Source organism: Tursiops truncatus, chromosome 1, assembly GCF_011762595.2.
Source record: "Tursiops truncatus isolate mTurTru1 chromosome 1, mTurTru1.mat.Y, whole genome shotgun sequence".
Classification (NCBI taxonomy): domain Eukaryota; kingdom Metazoa; phylum Chordata; class Mammalia; order Artiodactyla; family Delphinidae; genus Tursiops; species Tursiops truncatus.
This window is the reverse complement of record NC_047034.1, coordinates 100,497,927-100,517,293: the sequence shown is the minus strand read 5'-3', so window position 1 is coordinate 100,517,293 and position 19,367 is coordinate 100,497,927. Positions and strand designations below refer to the sequence as shown.

The 19,367-nt window shown below is 37.8% G+C and overlaps 1 protein-coding gene and 1 non-coding gene across 9 annotated transcripts in view; one reads left to right on the top strand and one right to left on the bottom strand.

The window, feature by feature from the left end:
- Positions 1–19,367, bottom strand: part of ALG14 (ALG14 UDP-N-acetylglucosaminyltransferase subunit) — a 104,446-nt gene that overhangs the window by 31,246 nt on the left and 53,833 nt on the right. For 3 of the 8 annotated variants that reach the window (XM_073810688.1, XM_073810669.1, XM_073810677.1), the window contains one exon: positions 18,247–18,395. The exons of the other annotated variants lie outside the window; for them this stretch is intronic. In XM_073810688.1, coding sequence (XP_073666789.1) covers positions 18,247–18,395 — 149 coding nt within the window. The remainder of the gene's footprint in view (positions 1–18,246; positions 18,396–19,367) is intronic. 8 annotated transcript variants of the gene reach the window in all.
- TRNAW-CCA (transfer RNA tryptophan (anticodon CCA)) lies at positions 10,959–11,031 on the top strand. The gene has a single exon. It is a non-coding gene; the product is annotated as a tRNA-Trp (tRNA).

The following is a 19,367-nucleotide window of genomic DNA, read 5'->3' as shown; positions in this document are numbered from 1 at the left end:
CCTGTGTGTCTAGTGAACGTCAGCTTGAGCCCCATCATGCATAATTCCATCTAGGCTCCTGATTTTTCATCCCATTTTGGTCTGAGACTGAAACCTTGCAATAACTTGACTGGCTCTTACCAACATTCTGTCCCCTCGGACTGAAACAGTACCAGCTCATCTCTTCATTCTAGATGCTAAGGACTCTTGAACCACAGTGACACCATCCACTGGTCTGAATCTTTGGAAGTTACAGCAGAACTCTGCAGAAGAACATCACTCTGACATAAATGCCAGCTTGCTATCCACCCTGAATGCAAAGCCTTCAACTAACTGACCAACAAACAGGGGACAGGTTAGCCTCAGAAGTTTAAGCACTTTATGTCACATCTGCTGGCTGCCCAAGTCCCAATACACTTTTGCTGCTGAAAAGACCAGCTCAAAGGTGAACTACGTGAGAGCTGGGTTATTTGTCTGTTTTGTTAGTTAATGTACCCCAAGCCCTCGGAACAGTGTTTAGCATATAACAGCTGCTCGACAGATATTTGTTGAATGAATTAATGAAATGACCTGGTATGGCAGATATCTATCTTTGTTTTGCCCAGTATTCTCTTCTTTTGAGAACCGCTTCTTGATCGTGCTGCCAATCATGAGACTGAACAAGCTAGCAAATGGTGTTACGAGTCTGGAGCTTATTAGTCTACATACGTCCCTAGCCCCTAGATTCCCTACAATTCAAGCAGGTATCTGCACTCCTTCTTACTTCTGGAGAATCCGAGGCACAACGTCAGGAGGTTTGATGAATGTGAGTGGTACATTTTGCAGTTAGATCATTCAGAGGCTAAACTTTATGTGAATGTCAATCACAAAACCCAAGACAATAGGACAAAATGAATCTCTAAGCTTATGCTTCTAATATTATTGATCTTCGTAACTAATCAAATACTAGTGTCATAATTTATCTTATTCACATTCAAATAAATTTGAGATGAAACTTTTTCAAACTTCTAATGACGGATGAAATACAGTTTTTATAATGTCAGCTTTACCATGATAATGCTATTTAAGGTTTCTCAGAAAAAAATTAATCTGTGAAATATGGAAAAGATATATATTGGATTAAAATGATCCAATAAGTGGGGGGTGGGAAGGAGAGCAATAGTTGGATAAGGCTTTTTAAAAATTGTGGTAAAATACACGTAACAAAATTTACCCTTTTAACCATTTTTAAGTGTACAATTCAGCATCATTAAGAACATTTATAGTGTGTGCAACCATCGCAACTAACCATCTCTAGAACCTTTTCATCATATCAAACAGAAACTCTGTACCCAATAAATAATAACTCCCCACTATCCCCTCCTCCCAGGCCCTGGTAATCTCTATTCTACTCTTTATGAATTTGCCTATTCTAGGTACATCATATAACTGGAATTAAACAATATTTGTCTTTTTTTTTGGTCTGGCTTATTTCATTTAGCATAATGTTTTCAAGTATAGATGTTGTAGCATGTATCAGAATTTCATTCCTTTTTATGGCTGAATAATATTCCATTGTATGTATACACCACATTGTGTTATCTATTCATCTGTTGATGGACACTAGGGTTGTTTTCCCCTTTTGGCTAGTGTGCTATGAGCACTGGTGTACAAGTATCTGTTTGAGTCCCTGATTTCAATCATTTTGGGTAAACCTAGGAGTGAAATTGGTGGATCATATGGTAATTCTATGTTTAACTTTCTGAGGAACCTACGTAAGGGTTTTAAAGATAACTTATAAAATTAAAAAAATTATTAATTTAGGAACTATATTCTGCAATAAGAAAGTTATTCCTCACTTGATACTTCACATATCATTACTGGAGACAGAAAGACTGCTGTAGTAAATAGAACAGAGGATACATCATTTCCTTGTAGTGAAGGAGGAGTTTCCAAATAACTATAGATCCCCAAGAAGGTAATACATGACAATAACTGCAACTTGCTAAAATGTAAACACCAGGATTTTCACAAACACAAAATACAGTCTTCTTTAGAAAGCTCAAACTTTCATTCAGAAATAAAGAAAGAATGAATCCCACTATGTAATCATACACCTGTAGTCTCTGTATGCAAAATAATTGATCAGTTTGCTTCTAAAGTGTAAGGGTTATGAAAGACTAGGAAAGACTGGAGAAATGTCAGAGATTAGAAGAGACGATGGAGATCTGGTAAGTAACCAGGATTGGAATCTCGGATTGGATCTTGAACAGAAAAAGTATGATGACGGAAAAACTCGCGGAAAAACTCGCGAAATCCAAATAAAGGCTGTAATTTAGTTAATAGTTATTATACCAGTGTTAATATCTTGGTCTTGATAACTGTACTATAGTTATGCAAGATATTAATTCCAGTGAAAGCTGGATGAATGATATACAGGAATTCTCTACTATTTTTGCAACTTTTGTGTAAGTTTAAAATGATTGCAAAATAAAAAGCATTCCATATTTTAAAGAAATTATGCCATTTCTCTACAATCTCTTTCAGAGGATAGAACTGGAGGGAATACTCCCTAACTCATTCCACAAGGCCAGAATTTCCCTAGTTCCAAAACCAGACAAAGACTTTACAAGAAAACTATAGACCAATATCTCTCACGAACACAGATGCAAAAATTCTCAACAAAATATTAGCAAATTGAATCCAACAGTGTTTGAAAATAATTATACACCACAATCAAGTGGGATTTATTCCATGTATGCAAGTCTGGTTCGACATTTGAAAATCAGTTCATGTAATCTATCACAACAACAGGCTAAAGAAGAAAAATCGCATGATCATATTAATGGATGGAGAAAAGAAGCATTTGATAAAATCCAAATCCATTCATGATTTAAAAAAACTCTTAGTAAACTAGGAATAGAGGGGGAACTTCCTCAATTTGATAAAAAATATCTACAAAAAACCTACAGCTAACATTATACTTAATGGTGAGAAACTAGGAGCTTTTCCACTAAGATCAGAAACAAGGCAGGGATGTCCCCTTTCATCACTCCTTTTCAACATTATACTATAAAGTCCTAGCTAATGTAACGGGATAAGAAAAGGAAATAAAAGGTGTACTAATTGGGAAGGAAGAAGTAAAACCGTCTTTGTTGGCAGATGGCATGATCTGGAAGAAATGACCAAAAAATTCCTAGAATTAATAAGTGATTATAGCAAGGTTATAGGATATAAGGTTGATACACAAAAGCCAATCACTTTTCTATTGGACAATTGGAATTTTAAATTAAAAACACATAACCATTTACAACAGCACCCCAAACAATGAAATACTTAGATATAAATCTAACAAAATATGTATAAGATCTATATGAGGAAAACTATAAAACTCTGAAAAACAGGATCAAATAAGAATGAAATATATACTCCATGTTCATGGATAGGAAGACTCAGTATTACCAAGATGTCATTTCTTCCCAATTTGATCTATAGGTTCAATACAATCTTAGTCAAATTCCCAACAAATTATCAATATTTTGTGGATATCAATAAACTAATTTTAAAGTTTATATGGAGAGGCAAAAGACACAGAACAGACAACATAATATTGAAGAAGAAACAAGTTAGTGGACTGACACTACCTGACTTCAATAAGTACGTACTCACTTTGTACTTACCATAAAGCTATAGTATCAAGACAGTGTGGTATTGGTGAAAGAAGAGACAAGTATGTCAAAAGAACAGAATAGAGAGCCAGAAATAAAGCCACATAAATACTGATATTTGACAACAGAGTGAAGGCAACACAATGGAACAATGACAGTCTTTTCAACAAATGATGCTGGAAAAACTGGACATCTACATGCAAAAAAAAAAAGGGAGAGAATCTAGACACCGATCTTACACCCTTCACAAAAACTAACTCAAAATGGATCATAGACCTAAACGTAAAATGCAAAACCATGAAATTCCTAGAACATAACACAGAAACTCTATACAACCTTTGGTTTGGCAATGACTTTTTAGATATAATACCAAAGGCACAATCCATGAAAGAAACAACTGAAAAGTTGGACTTCATTAAAATAAAAAACTTCTATTCTTTAAAAGACATTATCAAGAAAATAAAGACAAGCCACAGACTGGGAAAAAATATTTGCAAAAGATATATCTGATAAAGGACTGTTATCCTAAATATACAAAGAACTTTTAAAGCTCAACAATGAGAAAATGAATAAACCGACTAAGAAACGGGCCAAAGATCTTTACAGACACTTCATCAAAGAAGACACACAGATAGCAAATAAGCAGGTGAAAAGATTTTCCACATCATATGTCATTAGAGAAATGCAAATTAAAACAATGAGAGACCAGTACAAACCCATAAGAATGGCCAAAATCCAGAACGCTGACAACATCAAATGCTGATGAAGATGTGGAGCAACAGGGACCCTCATTCATTGTTGGTGGGAATGCAAAATGGTCCAGCCGCTTTGGAAGGCAGTTTGGCAGTTTCTCAGATAATTAAACATACTCTTACCATATGACCCAGTAACTGTGCTTCTTGGAATTTACCCAAGGGATTAAAAACTTACGTATATGCAAAAACCTGTACACAGATGTTTATAGCAGCTTTATTCACAATTGCCAAAACTTGAAAGCAACCAAGGTATCCTTCAGCAGGTGAATGGATAACTAAACTGTGGTACAACCAGACAATGGAATATTATTCAGCACTAAAAAGAAATGAGTTATCAAGCCATGGAAAGACATGGAAGAAACTTAACTGCATATTACCACCTGAGAGAAGTCAATCTGAAAAGGCTACATACTGTATGATTGCAACTATATGACATTCTGGAAAAGGCAAAACTATAAAGACAGTAAAAAAAAAAATTCAGTGATTGTCAGGAGCTGGGGCAGTGAGGAATGAATAAGCAAAGCACAGAGTATGTTTAAGGCAGTGAAACTACGCTGCATGATAATATAATGGCAGATACATGTCATTATATATTTGTAAAATATATAATGTGTAACACCAAGAGTGAAGAATAATATAAATATCAGCACTTTGGGTGAAAATGAGGTGTCGATGTAGGTTTATCAATTGTAACAAATGTACCACTCTGGTGAGGGACGGTGATGACGGGGGAGGCTATGCATCTGTGGGGGCAGAGGGTAAATGGGAAATCTCTGTGCCTTCTGCTGAATTTTGCTGTAAACCTAACACTGCTCTAAAAAATAAAATCTACTTAAAAAAAAAAGTGAGAGAAAGAAACAACAAGCTACAGTATACTGATATTTCTATCAGCCATGTGACTACTCATTTGTGTATTATGGATTTAGAAAATACCACAAGAATTTGTTAGTTCTTTTTGCCATTCCTAAGTTCTACAAAGAAAAGAAAGTTCTTATTGACTGGAAGGGAAAAATATATCACCATATCCTTCCATATTTAGAGAAAAGTTCTACAAATTTGGAAGAGAAAATTCCAACAGGGCCTAGCAGAAACATAAACAAGCAACATGCTTCATTATATAAACAAAGAAATTGAATAAAGTCAGAGGAATTGTTCTTATCATAAACTTAGAATACTGTGTGGCCAGAGGGCCACACTATGATCAGAAAGCCAACTCAGAAAAGAATGAGGCGTATAAAAAAATAAATAAAGTTCAAAAAAAAGAAAAGAATGAGGAATGGGGGGTGCATCTAAATTAGCCTAGGGCTTCCCTGGTGGTGCAGTGGTTGAGAGTCCGCCTGCCGATGCAGGGGACACGGGTTCGTGCCCCGGTCCGGGAAGATCCCACATGCCGCGGAGCGGCTGGGCCCGTGAGCCATGGCCGCTGAGCCTGCGCGTCCGGAGCCTGTGCTCCGCAACGGGAGAGGCCACAACGGTGAGAGGCCCGCGTACCGCAAAATAAATAAATAAATAAATAAATAAATAAATTAGCCTAGAAACCTAAAGATACTAATTACTTCCATATAAAACAGGATTAAGATTCTTTATTATTCCTTATTATTGAAATTCAAAAACTAAATTTGATCATCGTTTTAGTCTTCACTTCTAATGAGTAAAAGTGATAAAAAGTTTGGGGGAGAATGGATACATGTATATTTATGGCTGAGTCCCTTTGCTGTGCACCTGAAACTATCACAACATTGTTAATCGGCTATACTCCACTATACAATAAAAAGTTTTTAAAAAAGTGAATTTTAATTATTAGTTCATCATATGAACTTCCATGTAAACATGGTTTGGATCTTTTGGTGAATGTCATGGTAATCCAAAATCTCTAGTTTAGGGAAATACTATACCATCCAACTTGGTGAGAAGTATAGTTGGAATTAAACTTATATCAACTATTTTCCAGTTGTATTGTCTTATTAGAGAAAGCTACCAAGTTATTATAGTAGAGCCCAGTAAGATTTTGCTGCTCATTAAGTAATAATGAGTCCTCCACATTTGTTACTAAAAAAATACAAATGCCAGATTCGGTGGTCACCAAGGCTATGCTGACAGCGTTAGGGCAAGTTCTGAGGTACCTCTAATCAGGCAATCCTCTCTGCAGGTCAGTCACACACTACATCATCATACACTGGATTTCCCCTTGAGAACATCTATACTCCAGGGCCAACAGGGCCTGTACCAGGCAGCCCTGCTTTGGTGGAATTTCCTAGTATATCAAATTAGAATCAGTGAATCAAAGACTCAAAGCTGGAAGGAACCTTAAAGATCAAAAGTGACATCATAGGAAAAAGTATAATTTGGTAAGATATTGTCCAACTCTGTGTCTGCGCTGTTGATTAAACGAAAAAATAAAACAAAAAACAATCCAGGAGAATCTTTCCCTCTCATCAAAGATATTAGTTGCCATATATTTGTAATCATAGAATTGTCTCATTTTTCCAATGCAGGATAAGTAACAGGCCATATTTGAACTTGACCAAAAACTATTGTTAATTTACAATTTATCCTAACCCTCTCATGCTTCTGATGGAAGTTTCCTGTGCATTATAATAAAAATACAGCAACCAGAACCTGGATGTTTACAGCGTTTTGCCAACAATTAAAACAAGCAATCCACCAAAGCTGCACTGGCTCTGTAGACAAAAGAAATCAAACAACTACTTCAGAGTTCCAAAACTAATTTATTGGTCTAATGAGGACTAGACTCCAACTTGGATATTCTACTGTTTCTGGTCCTCAGTAAGATAAAAGGCTTCAGCATATATTTTTAGAATTATTTTTATTTTAATAGCATGGCCTTTAAATCACTTCTCCTTAAAAATAACAAAACAAAAAACCTTCCAGCATTTCTAACTTTATGATTCTCCAATTAAATTATGAAACTTGATTATGAAACAACAGATTACTTTACCAACTTTTATCATTTTGTGTTTAGAATCATTCTCAGAAATCCAAATTGGCTGATTACTGAACAAGTTCTAATTACTCCCCAGAGACTGTGGGAGCGGGGCTTTTAGCATTGTTCACTGTTTGGCTGGGAAACAGGCTTCCTCTTGTAGTGCCCGATCTGTTATTGATTTAAAAACTGACCTAAAGGGCTATTTGTTTTGGGTTCTTTGAAGTACATTTGCTGCTCCCGCCTTCTGGAACTATGCTGTCAGACATCCTGAAGCCTTATGCCATATTCTTCACTGCGTGGTTTGTGAACGACGGGATAATGGCTCATTAATGTGCTCTCACCACCAAAAGAGGGCCTGGGATTTAAAACACCTCCGAATAATCACACTGGTGTTTCTGTCTTGAACCTTGAGGCCGTCAGTGCAGATCCCAGTTCACATGATCCCTCCTTCCTAATCCTGGACTTGGGGCAGTGCCTGCTTCCTAAATTATATACTCTTCTGAGCATGAATGCCACCCATTTCTCATGGTCACCTCTTTCTTCCGTGGTGCCCAGCTCAGGTCTCAGCTCACAGCAGTTATTCAATGTAAAATAATAACACCACTGTAAATAATTTATTTATTTACAGTTATTTATAGACAAATTACAATTATTTGTAAATTTATTTACAGATAATTTTTTATTTGTAAATAAGTTTATAAAATAATAACAAATTCAGGAATAAATGACTTCAAAGGATAGAGATTCAGATTATAACCAGTAAAAAAATCTTGCTCTGATATCTAGGTTTTATGATCCTAAGAAGTGGCATCAGAAAGCAATTCTGCATTGATAGTTTCAGGTCCTCTTAAAAAATAAAAAGTAATTCAACGAATAACATTTTCCTTAAGAATCAAGTGGGTATTTTGGCAGAATGACAGCAGAGGAAGACCCAAGTTCCTCAGGCTTAGTTATGCTTCCCAATCCTTTTCAATATGAAGAGAGCTTTGCACAGTTTTAGACTTGCCACGGCACTCTTAGAAGAGGGGAGGTCCAAGTTCCCATGCTTTTTTTTTTTTTTTTTTTTTTTTTTTTTTTTTTTTTTTGCGGTACGCGGACCTCTCACTGCTGTGGCCTCTCCCGTTGCGAGCACAGGCTCCGGACGCGCAGGCTCAGCGGCCATGGCTCACGGGCCCAGCCGCTCCGCAGCACGTGGGAACTTCCCGGGCCGGGGCACGAACCCGTGTTCCCTGCATCGGCAGGCGGACTCTCAACCAGTGCGCCACCACGGAAGCCCCCCATGCTCTTTGATAACTAAGAGGAAGGGGCACACCTGGCTAGTGGGGAGGGAAAGAGGCACAAGAATAAAGGTGATCCAGGAGGCAGTTCAAGGGTCCCCTGAATGTCATTCACCTCTGAGTGGGACCTAAGAAGGAAAAGAGGGTGGTGGCCGAGGAGGAGATATTTAACTGGCAGAGAAGGAAGACAGTGCAGCACTCTGGGGTCAGCTGGGATCAGGAGCTGCTAGTATTTGTCACGGTGTCTTCCAGTTCCTTACAATCCAGTTACTAATCAAAGACCTCCCTAAGCACCCACACACTGCTAAGCTCCCTGGCGGATAATAATACAGCCAGAAGACTGGTTTTGGCCCTAAAAGTGCTCATAATGTAAGTTGGGGAAGGAGAAAATGAATGGAAGTGAGATGACCAGTGACAGTGAAATGTTAGTCTGAGGAGTTCACAGGTGGGAAAGATCTGGATGGACTGATAGTCCAAGACACAGCTCAGAAGAAGCTTCCAGAAATTGAGGATATGAATTGTGTAACTGAGGATCAGGCCCATGCCCACAAGCTCCTCCTTGAGAGGGGGCAGATTCAGAAGGATGTCGTTGACCGGTGGCCCAGTAGGAGAGAGAACCTGACAGACTGCTTTTAGAAAGGCTGGAGTATGTGACGAAAACACAAGAGGGCCGAGAAGGAAAGGACAGAGAAGCAAATAATCCTTGGTTGTTTTCATGCCTGAAGGGGCTCACTGTGGCATGAAAATCAACATGAAAACAGTTAGACATACCACGTCATCCAAACTGGGCACTGTGCAGACATTCCTTGGCTTAAGTTTAAAAATATTTATTAACTCCTTGTTAGCCTCTCAATTTTTGGAAGAGAATATTGAACCTGGTGATATAGGGGTGAGAAGGACCTAGGAACCTACCATGGAGGCCCCTTGTGTACATACTAGTTATATTCACATAAGACTATGAAGTAGGTTTCATGGTCTCTGTTCTACAGATGAGGAAAAGGAAGTTTATGGAGATCAAATAGCTCACTTAAGCTTGCCCAAATATTAGAATGGCAGACCTAGATTCTGAACCTTACTATACATGCTGCCCAAGCCCATTTCCTTTGTTTCATGTAGAGAGTACACACTTGGTTGCTCTTAGAGAGGAAAGAAATCTATGTTTCATTTGTAGTGTGGTCTACAGCTGAGCCTGGAGCTGGGAGTGAGAAGAACTGGGTTTTTCATCCATGCTTTGCTATTAGTTCTAAGACTCGAGACAAGTCTTAGAACTTATTATCTTAACTTTATAAAGTTAAGTCTTAGAACTTTATAAAGCTAAACTTTATAAAGTTAAAGTCTTAGAACTTATTATCTAAACTTTATAAAGAGGATGTGGGATTAAATGATTGCTAAGGTATTATCTGTGTAAGTTTATGATTCTAAGAGTACAAGTGGATTCCCCACCAGGGAATGACTTAATATGACTGTTCTAATAAAAAGAGGAGGGGGAATATGAGACACGCATTGATGGCTGTATACAGAAATCCACCAGGATATAAATAATCTAATAAATAGTTCTGCCACAAGAGCAGTGGCAGCTGCTCAGGACTTTAAAAGCCAGGACTTTAAGGAGGAAGGGTTCAGGGGCGGCAGGTTTGTCTTGCCACCGTGCACAGTGAGCCCACCGCCTTCATGTGCATAGCCTGCATCTAGCCTCCCACGTGGATGAGGGCTACAAACCACCCTTTCGCACTGCTACCACCCATTTTTGTTGCTGGGAAAGGCATGAAAGCTGAACACACACATAATCCGCTCAGGGGACCTATATAAATGAAACAACCAGAGGTAAGAGAGCATGTACCCCAGACAGAGCAGTCACGACTCAGCTCTAGGTGATACCTGCCCTGCAGTCGCCTGCCCTTCCAATTTTTCAAAAAGAGCCAGAAATATGGATTTTTGTGCAACATGAAATACCTGAAACCACCATGTGGTACCAATGCCGACCAGCTATGTGAATCAGACAAAACATGTTTGTATCTACTTGTGATCCAAGATCATCAATTTGCTTCAGAATTAGCTGATAAAAAAAGAGAACGCAGGAGGCCTAGTCTTAAATATTTTAAAAAGGGCTCACTGAAGTAGACAAAGAAAAGGCATTGAGAAAGACCTTAGCCATTTTATTTGAATAAAGTCTATCAGTAATGCATAAGCTCTTACACATCTAACTCTGATAATGCTTACAACTTTTGTCAATACCCATCTGTTTCCTATAGTCAGTAGTAAGAGAGCCCTTAAAACAAAGGTGAGTGTGCTAATTCAGGGACAAAAAACTGGGAGACTTATGAAAACTTAAAATTTAGTTCTATCCGGGACTTCCCTGGTGGTCCAGTGGTTAGGACTCCATGCTCCCAATGCAGGGGGCACAGGTTCGATCCCTGGTCAGGGAACTAAGATCCCACATGCTGCACAGCACAGCCAAAAAAAAAAAAAGTTCTATCTCCTAAGAGACCTAAGGGAAGAAGAATTTCTGCAGCAGAAGTTGATCAAGGCAGCTGGAGAAAAGTGGAAGATAATGGGCCAAACCCCGGGGCCATCAACATGAATCCCAATGGGAGGGCAGAGGTGTAAGTGAGAAAGAGGAAGAAAGAGAAAGAAAGGTCAAAGTACGAAAAGAGACAGAAGAGAGAACGCTGCTGTATAGGGCGGGACAGTAGAAGGATAGCCAAGCTTTCGAATGCGTGTGTATGGGTGACAGGTGTTCCTTAAATAAACTATGAGGAACCCCAGAAATACTCTCAGAGCTAAGTCATCAGCATAATTTAAAAAATATGTTTTGGGCATCCACTCTATCTAAGATATTATGAGGTGCAGGAGCTCCAACCAGCGCCAGTCATTCAGACACCAGGTGAGCAGGAGTTAGTGGTTTTGAATGGTAGGGAATCAATCACCTTCCCGGCAGAGGGAGTGGCCTGTTCAAAATCAAGTGGATCTGACATCTGTGCTCTGCCTACTGTGCCTTCCTATTATTCCCGTTTGATTGGAGGAGAGGCTAAGCTCAGACAGGCTAAGTGATTAGCTTCGAGTCACATGCCTAATTATTCACAAAGCTGAGAGCAAAACCAAAAACATCCTGATTCCCAGTATGGCATATTTCCTCCTCTACCACGATCAAGGTATAGTGGATGCAAGCCAGAGAAAACAATAATGTGGAAACTTTCAGAAAAAAATGTAAAGCAAATACGCAAAATGAATTCTTGATGAAACCTATATAACAAAAATGAGGAACTCTTCTTCGTGACCTGAAGACTGGAAGTTTGCGCCACACACAAGCCTCACCTAGTTCCCACAGAGGGAGGGAAATCCATACTCCCACCCACTCCCAGCCTCGACCCCACCCCAATTCTCTTCTCCCTTCGTATTGAGCAAGGAGGGATTTTTTTCTCCCTGTATGACTTCACAGAGATGAATCATGGCTCCTTGAAAAGCTGAAACAGGAAAGTTGGCTTGGGAATAATAAAACAGCAACAGACTAAGTCCCCTGAGCTGTGGGCACTGCCTCCACTAATGAGACTTATCTACAAAATACTGTATTGTGTAAGCAAATCTTTTGAAAAATAGCATCTGGAGCTTTGAAGATGTGGACACAACTGATTTGAGCATGACACACCTGTCTTTAGAGAAAAGTAATTATTTAGCCCATAAGTACAAACCTGTTTTCACAAACTGTCAGCTATAAACATTTTTTAAAAACTGCTTTGTCAAAGATTTGTATAAATGGCTTAAGTATGATTTCAGGAAGACCAAGAATGCAAGACGGTATTCTGCTAACAAATGGAATTTGCTGCCCTTTGCAATTCTACAGCTGACCCCACTGCAGATTTCATTCTTTACGGCAGAATATGGAAATTTTGACATCATATACATAGGAAACTTATAAATCTGCTGTTCACATTTCTTAAAAGGAATGATCAGTCATGACATGTTCTTTCTGTAATTCAAAGGTCTTATCAGCAGGGAATGTTTTGCTATTTTTAAGAGAGCTCTCAAGCTCTCTAACCTGTTTCTAGTTGGACCATTTTCACTCCTCTAAACAATAATGCTAAAATATCTTTTTCTGTAAGCTACAACGTTTGAAATTTGTAAGGTGTTTATTCCTTCCTTTAGTAAATCTAGAGTAATCACAGTTTCCTCATCCCTGATTATCAGGTCCTTTTGAATATTTTTATAATTATTTGTCCATGTGTCTTAGAGAAAATCAGAGTTTGCCCTTTTTATCCTGTGGCAAGGATCCATGGAAGATGAGAAGCACCTGACTTACATCTCCTATAGAATGCTGTCCTGGTGTAAGCGGAATCTCAAATCTCATGCTCCATGTAGAGAAGTGATAAGCTTTCTGGAGCTGATTGAATTTCCAATATGTTTAGCACTAGAAAAAGAAATCCTTGACCAGGAGGCTTCGCTGTATTCACGCTACAAAAAGTAAGAATTATACCAGGAGGCCAGGAGAAAAAGAAATCACCAAAAAACAAACTACCAAAGAGGAAATGCCAGCCTAAAGAGGTAAGTTTTACCCAATGATTCGTGGGGAGGGAAATGAGAAATTTAAAAGACAGACTATGAAGAAGATGGCATGTAGTCTCCAGAGGCTGTTAGAAAACACTGACTAGGTTTCAGTCTTCTTTTTAAAATAAAGTAAAAAGGGGCTTCCCTGGTGGCGCAGTGGTTGAGAGTCCGCCTGCCGATGCGGGGGACACGGGTTCGTGCCCCGGTCCGGGAAGATCCCACATGCCGCGGAGCGGCTGGGCCCGTGAGCCATGGCCGCTGAGCCTGCGCGTCCGGAGCCTGTGCTCCGCAACGGGAGAGGCCACAACAGTGAGAGGCCCGTGTACCCCCCAAAAGAATAAATAAATATAAAATAAAGTAAAAAACTCTAAGTGGTTTCATGATACTCAGGCATTAAAGTAAAGCAACTGTTGATGAAAATGTTTTGGAATCTAATACAGGTGGTGTCCAACACCGTGAATGTACTAAATGCTACTGAACTGTACACTAAAATGGTTAATTTTACGTTGTGTGAATTTCATCTCAATAAAAAAAGTAAAGCAACTGTATTCTGCTTGAGTTGAAAGAGAAATTTTTGCCATTTCCTTTTGATTGCTTCGACAAAGACAATATTTAACACTTCAGAAACGTGCTATCAAGAAAATCCTTAGATGAATTCCAGGGATTAATTCAGTCGGTGCAAAGGTTAGCCAAGGAGCAGTTATGCAATGCTTTTTCCCCTATTCTATTTTTTCCACCCCCTTAAAAGTGCTAAGCAGTCATCACTAAGTTTTAATAGCTTCTCTCTTTCCTTCCTATATTCCTCCTACCCAACTTCTCTCCTTCAATATTTATTGAAATCCTATATGCCCCCGAGCACTTTAATAAGTGGTAGGATTGCCAAGATGAGTAACACATCTTACCTTTCCTCAAGGAGTTCACAGTTTGCATTCAAATTTCAAAAACTCCCCAAGCAAATGCCTCTAGTGTTTTCCAATTAAATAAGAAACTGCCTGCATTTCTTCTTATATATATACACATATATAAAATATTATTATATATTATCATGCTAAGTATTTCTCATGTTACTCATGTCCAATTTTCTTGAATATTTTGCTCATAATGGGTGTTGAATTTTGTCAGACTTGCTAAGTATCTGTTAATATAGCTATATGACCTTTTTCTCCTACACTTATTAATATGGCATATGATGTTAATGGATTAACTAACATTAAAACAACCTCATATTCCTGCAATAAACTCCACTTGATTATGGTGTATTATTTTCTTTAATGTGGTGTTAGATTCTGTATGCAAATATTTTACTTAGTGATTTTGAATTGACATTTATGAGTTATATTTCTCTGCAATTTTCTTTCTTTATATTGGTTTTTAAATCTGGCTTGGGCTTCTGTTTTATTATTTTATTCTTTACTGTCAGGTTTATCAGTTATTTTCAGTATCTTTTAATGTCCATCTATTGCCCGTACAACAATAAGCTTTTTCATTTCTCTCTTTCCTTTTCTTTCTCTCTCATATTTCAGTTGCATTATTTCAAATTTATCACAATACATAACCTTTGTGCATTAGCGTATCACCTTCATTCCACCTCTGTTTTATTCTTACGTGTACATTTATAGAATTTAAAATGTTGACCATCTGTCTTTTTGCTGAAGTTTTCCCAATCATCTTTTGGTTGGTTGATGTCATTCATTAGTAGTTTCCTTAGGAAAGGCTGATGAATGCAGAATTCCTTAAGTTTTTATGTGCTGAATATTGTTTTTTCAGTGCCTTGGTCTTTGAAGGACACTTTAGCTGAATATAAAATCACTGGTTTACACTTTCTCTCATTGAGTTTTGAAAAACATATTGTTCCTCTGCTTTTTAGATTGCTTTTAAAATGTCTAATGCCTCAGTCTAATTATTTTGCTTATGTAAATTATTTAATAATTATTAATCATTTAATGATTATTTAATTATTGAAGGCCTTGATGAGTTTATCTTCATATTTGAAATCTAGTAGTGTCTTAGATTTGTCTAGGATGTGTCTTACAGCTGACTTTATAAAATATTTCAGAGACTAGGTTTAAAAATTATCAATCTATTTGTAAAATTAACATAATCTTGACATGTTAATTTTAAATAAAAATAGTAAACAAACAAAAACAAAAAACAAAAAACTCCCCAAGCTACTTCTTCCACACCAACTCGAGTTCCAGACATCTCCAAATCTTTAATGACTCCACTTGACTTGGACTGCAGCAGCCCTTCCTAAGCTCTCACATTCCATACTCAATTATTTGTGCTCTGATTGTGCTCCTTTCTTTTCTTTTTTCCTTCGGACCAAAGGGAGATTTTTAAAATTCTAAACAAAAACAGCACTTTAGTGATTTTCAGATACTATAAAAATAGAGCTATGCTGATTCACATGAAACTTTAAAATAGGCACCGTAAGGCTGTGAAACTGGCTGCTTCCAGGAATCATTATTTAAATTGAAGATCATTTCAAAGATTTCCTTTCTCTTGATCCCACCCTCTGTTCTCACTTAGCCACTGGTGCCCCCATCACCTTTTTGTACAAGGCCAGGTCTCTCTGAGTTCATTGTCTCTGATTACGTATCAGTCCTTTCTTGGAAAACAGCTTTGTTTCCATCATGCTTGCTTCCCTTATTCTCATCCTTTCACAACTGAATTTCTTTACCTTCAACTTTTATTTCTGTTTTCACTGTAGCCACATTGTTATTCTTAGGAAAACACACTAGCTTTCACCTTGAAAGGAAGAGGCCCCACCAGGCCCAGATCTCATATGTGCCTGTAATGGGCTGAAACAGTGACAACTCAGAGAGTGATGCAGGCAAAGCGAAACAAGAGAAAAACGGTAGGCAAAGCCACACTGGCTTCTGCAGAGAGGAAAAATGTAACGTTTGCCAAGTGGAAAAAGGATCAACTCGGAAAAGAAAGAAAAATCATTTTCAAGCTTCAGAGAATTCCCCCAAAGTGGAGAAAAAGAAAAATAATTCAAAGCCATCTCTAACTGATAATATACAGCCTAATTTTGACACAGATTTTGTTCTAAGGTCATTCAAAATGTGAAACAGAAACCATAACATTTAAATTAAATAGCTCATTTGTGGATGGAAGTAGCTACAGGTTGTCACCCAGCCAATGTATCAGTGGCACAGCTGGCAATTTCACCATGCAGCTGGGAAATGCAGTTTGTCAGTCATAAGAAACCAGATATGTGGGAGGATTTTCACATAAAATCACTCCTCACGGTGGACTCTGACCTTCATCAGACTCGCTAAATGAACGTCCAATACAGAGCTGGTTCTTCTGTATCTTTATGAAAGCTGCTAAATTTACAGTACATGTAAGGAGGGGAAATACAAACTGGGAAAAAGTAACCCTTGGTATTATTTTAATGTGTTACAGAGGACTGGTCAACAGAGGGACAGGAACTGAACAAGCTTAAACAAATGGCTCCCAAGTATGATTTCATTAATCTTGGAAAACAAGAAGCAGTAGATGATTGCGATCTAATTGTTTCTTATTTGACTTGGCTTGAAAAATCTTATTCTCACTTAACTCCATTTATAGATAGGCATCTTGGGCCGGCTGACCTTTTCTTTGTCTAGCTAAGTTTCCTTTGAACATGCTATAAAGGTTTTGATCACCAAAAAATATAATACCAGATGAAGGTCATTACATAAAGAGAATCAAACCAACAGCAATTAAGGGGAAAAACAAAGTTCCTGTAAGGGTTCTGGCATATCAACAAGAAGTTAATTGATTCTTCTTAATGTTTGAAACACATGTCAATCAACAGGGCAATAAAAATTTTATATACTATGCAAACAGTGGTAATCCCAGTTCCATCCAGTTGTGGCTCACCACAAAAAATACCTAATTAAAAGAAAAAATCATAGTATCCCATTTATGGACAACAACCCATTATCCATGTCATCAACTTGCTACTGCTATGAACTTAGGCATTTCACAGCTCAAACTGGATACAGAACATGGGAAAAAATGACTAAGTAAAATAATGGCTTTCTTTCATACAAAGCACGAGTGTACATGTAATAAATACATCTAAATTTGTCATAGTGAATTAAATCAGCCTCAGCTTCAGGCAAAAAGGCAGAGCATTAGGATGAAATGGTCCATTTCTTTCCAGTTTGTTATACGTGTAGAATCTGAAATTTATTTTTTTACTTGATTAAAAATTAAATTAGGTTTCATTTTTACACGCAGAGTTCTTTCTTTGAGTATTTCATTTAACAACAGCCAGGCTGGAAGGAAGCCAGTAATCAAACACTTCAGACTTGGGAAACGCTTCTGGTTTTTCAGACTCTTAATAAAGCCTGAGAAGAATACCAGTTTAGGGAGCGGGTGTCTTTGTTTTGGGGATGACTCACATCATTCAGTATTCATTCATTTATTTTTAAGTCATTCCACAAATATGTGGAAGGCACTTTTCTAGGAAGGGACCATGGGAAACACACAAATACATGGCCTTTACCCTCAAGAACTTTACAGATCTTTCCCCCTCAACATGAGCATTCCTCTTACTTTAGTTTAATGATCAGCAACCTAACAAATTCAACGTTCTCTTCCTCACCTTGAAACGAACAAATTTCTTCTCAGGAATATATTTTCAAGAGAGTATGAGATCAGCCCACTTATTCAAAGAACGATTCAAAGACTCCTACTTTTAGGAGAAACTAAAAAGACACAATAGAGAAGAAATATTGGGGTTTTGAGAGACAAAACAGTGAACTACAAGGACTACTTAAAATTCATATGACTGTGGGATCAATACGTACATTACACTAGGGGAAAAAGGGGATAGAACGAATTATGAAGGGCCAAGATCAATGAGACCATTTAGACATGGTTTTAGAAGGGCTAACGAAATGTTCCATGTCTCTCACAGTTATCTGTAGACCTATTAGATGGAAAATCAGCAAAGATATAGAAGGGCTCAGTAACATCATTCAGCAACAGGATCTAATGGGCAATTACAGAACACACCACACAGCAGAATACACGTTCTTTTTAAGCACCCATGGACAATATATTCACCAAGATAGACTGTATCCTGGATCATAAAACATTACCTTAACAGGGCTTCCCTGGTAGCGCAGTGGCTGAGAGTCCGCCTGCCGATGCAGGGGACACGGGTTTGTGCCCCGGTCCGGGAGGATCCCACATGCCGCGGAGCGGCTGGGCCCGTGAGCCATGGCCGCTGAGCCTGTGCGTCCGGAGCCTGTGCTCGCAACGGGAGAGGCCACAACAGTGAGAGGCCCGCATACAACAAAAAACAAACAAACAAAAAAAAACACTTTACCTTAACATATACAAAGAAAAGAGTATGTTCTCTGACCATAATGGAATCAAACTAGAAATCAATAACAAAAAGATAATAGGAAAAAAATCTCCAAATACTTAGAAATTAAAGCACTCTAAATAATCCATGGGTCAAAGAAGAAGTATCAAAGGATATAAAAAATACTTAGAACCAAATGAAAATATAACATACCTACATTTGTAGGATGATGCTATAGCAGTGATGAAACAGAAATTTATAACACTAAATGCTTACATTAGAAAAGAGGAAAGGTCTTCAATCAATAATCTAAGCCCCTACCTTAAGAAACTAGAAAAAGAAGGGCAAAATGAACCCAAAGCAACCACAAGAAAGGAAATAGTAAAGATAAGAGAAAATAAATGAAACAAAAAGCTGACTCTTTGAAAACGTCAATAAAATTGGTAAGTCTCTAGCAAGACTGACAAATATAAAAAGAGAGAAAACAGAACTTGCCAATATCAAGAATGAAACCAAGGCTATAACCACAGATCCTAAAGCTGTAAAAGAGGACAACTGGGAACATTACAATTCTGTGCACATAAACTTGACAATTTAGATGAAATGGAATAATTCCTTGAAAACCACAAACTACTAAAATTCACCCAATATGAGACAGAGAATCTGAATAATCCTATGTCTATTAAAGAAATATAATCTGTAGCTAAACACTTCTGAAAAAGAAATCTCCAGGACTAGATGGTTTCACTGGAGAATTTTACCAAACATTTAAAAAAGCTTTAACATAAATTCTAAACAGTCTCTTCCAGAAAACAAAGAGGGTGAGTCATTTTATAAGGCCAGTTTAATTTCAATACCAAAATCAGACAAAAATAGTACAAAACAAAAAGCCAAAGACAAATATCCCTCATG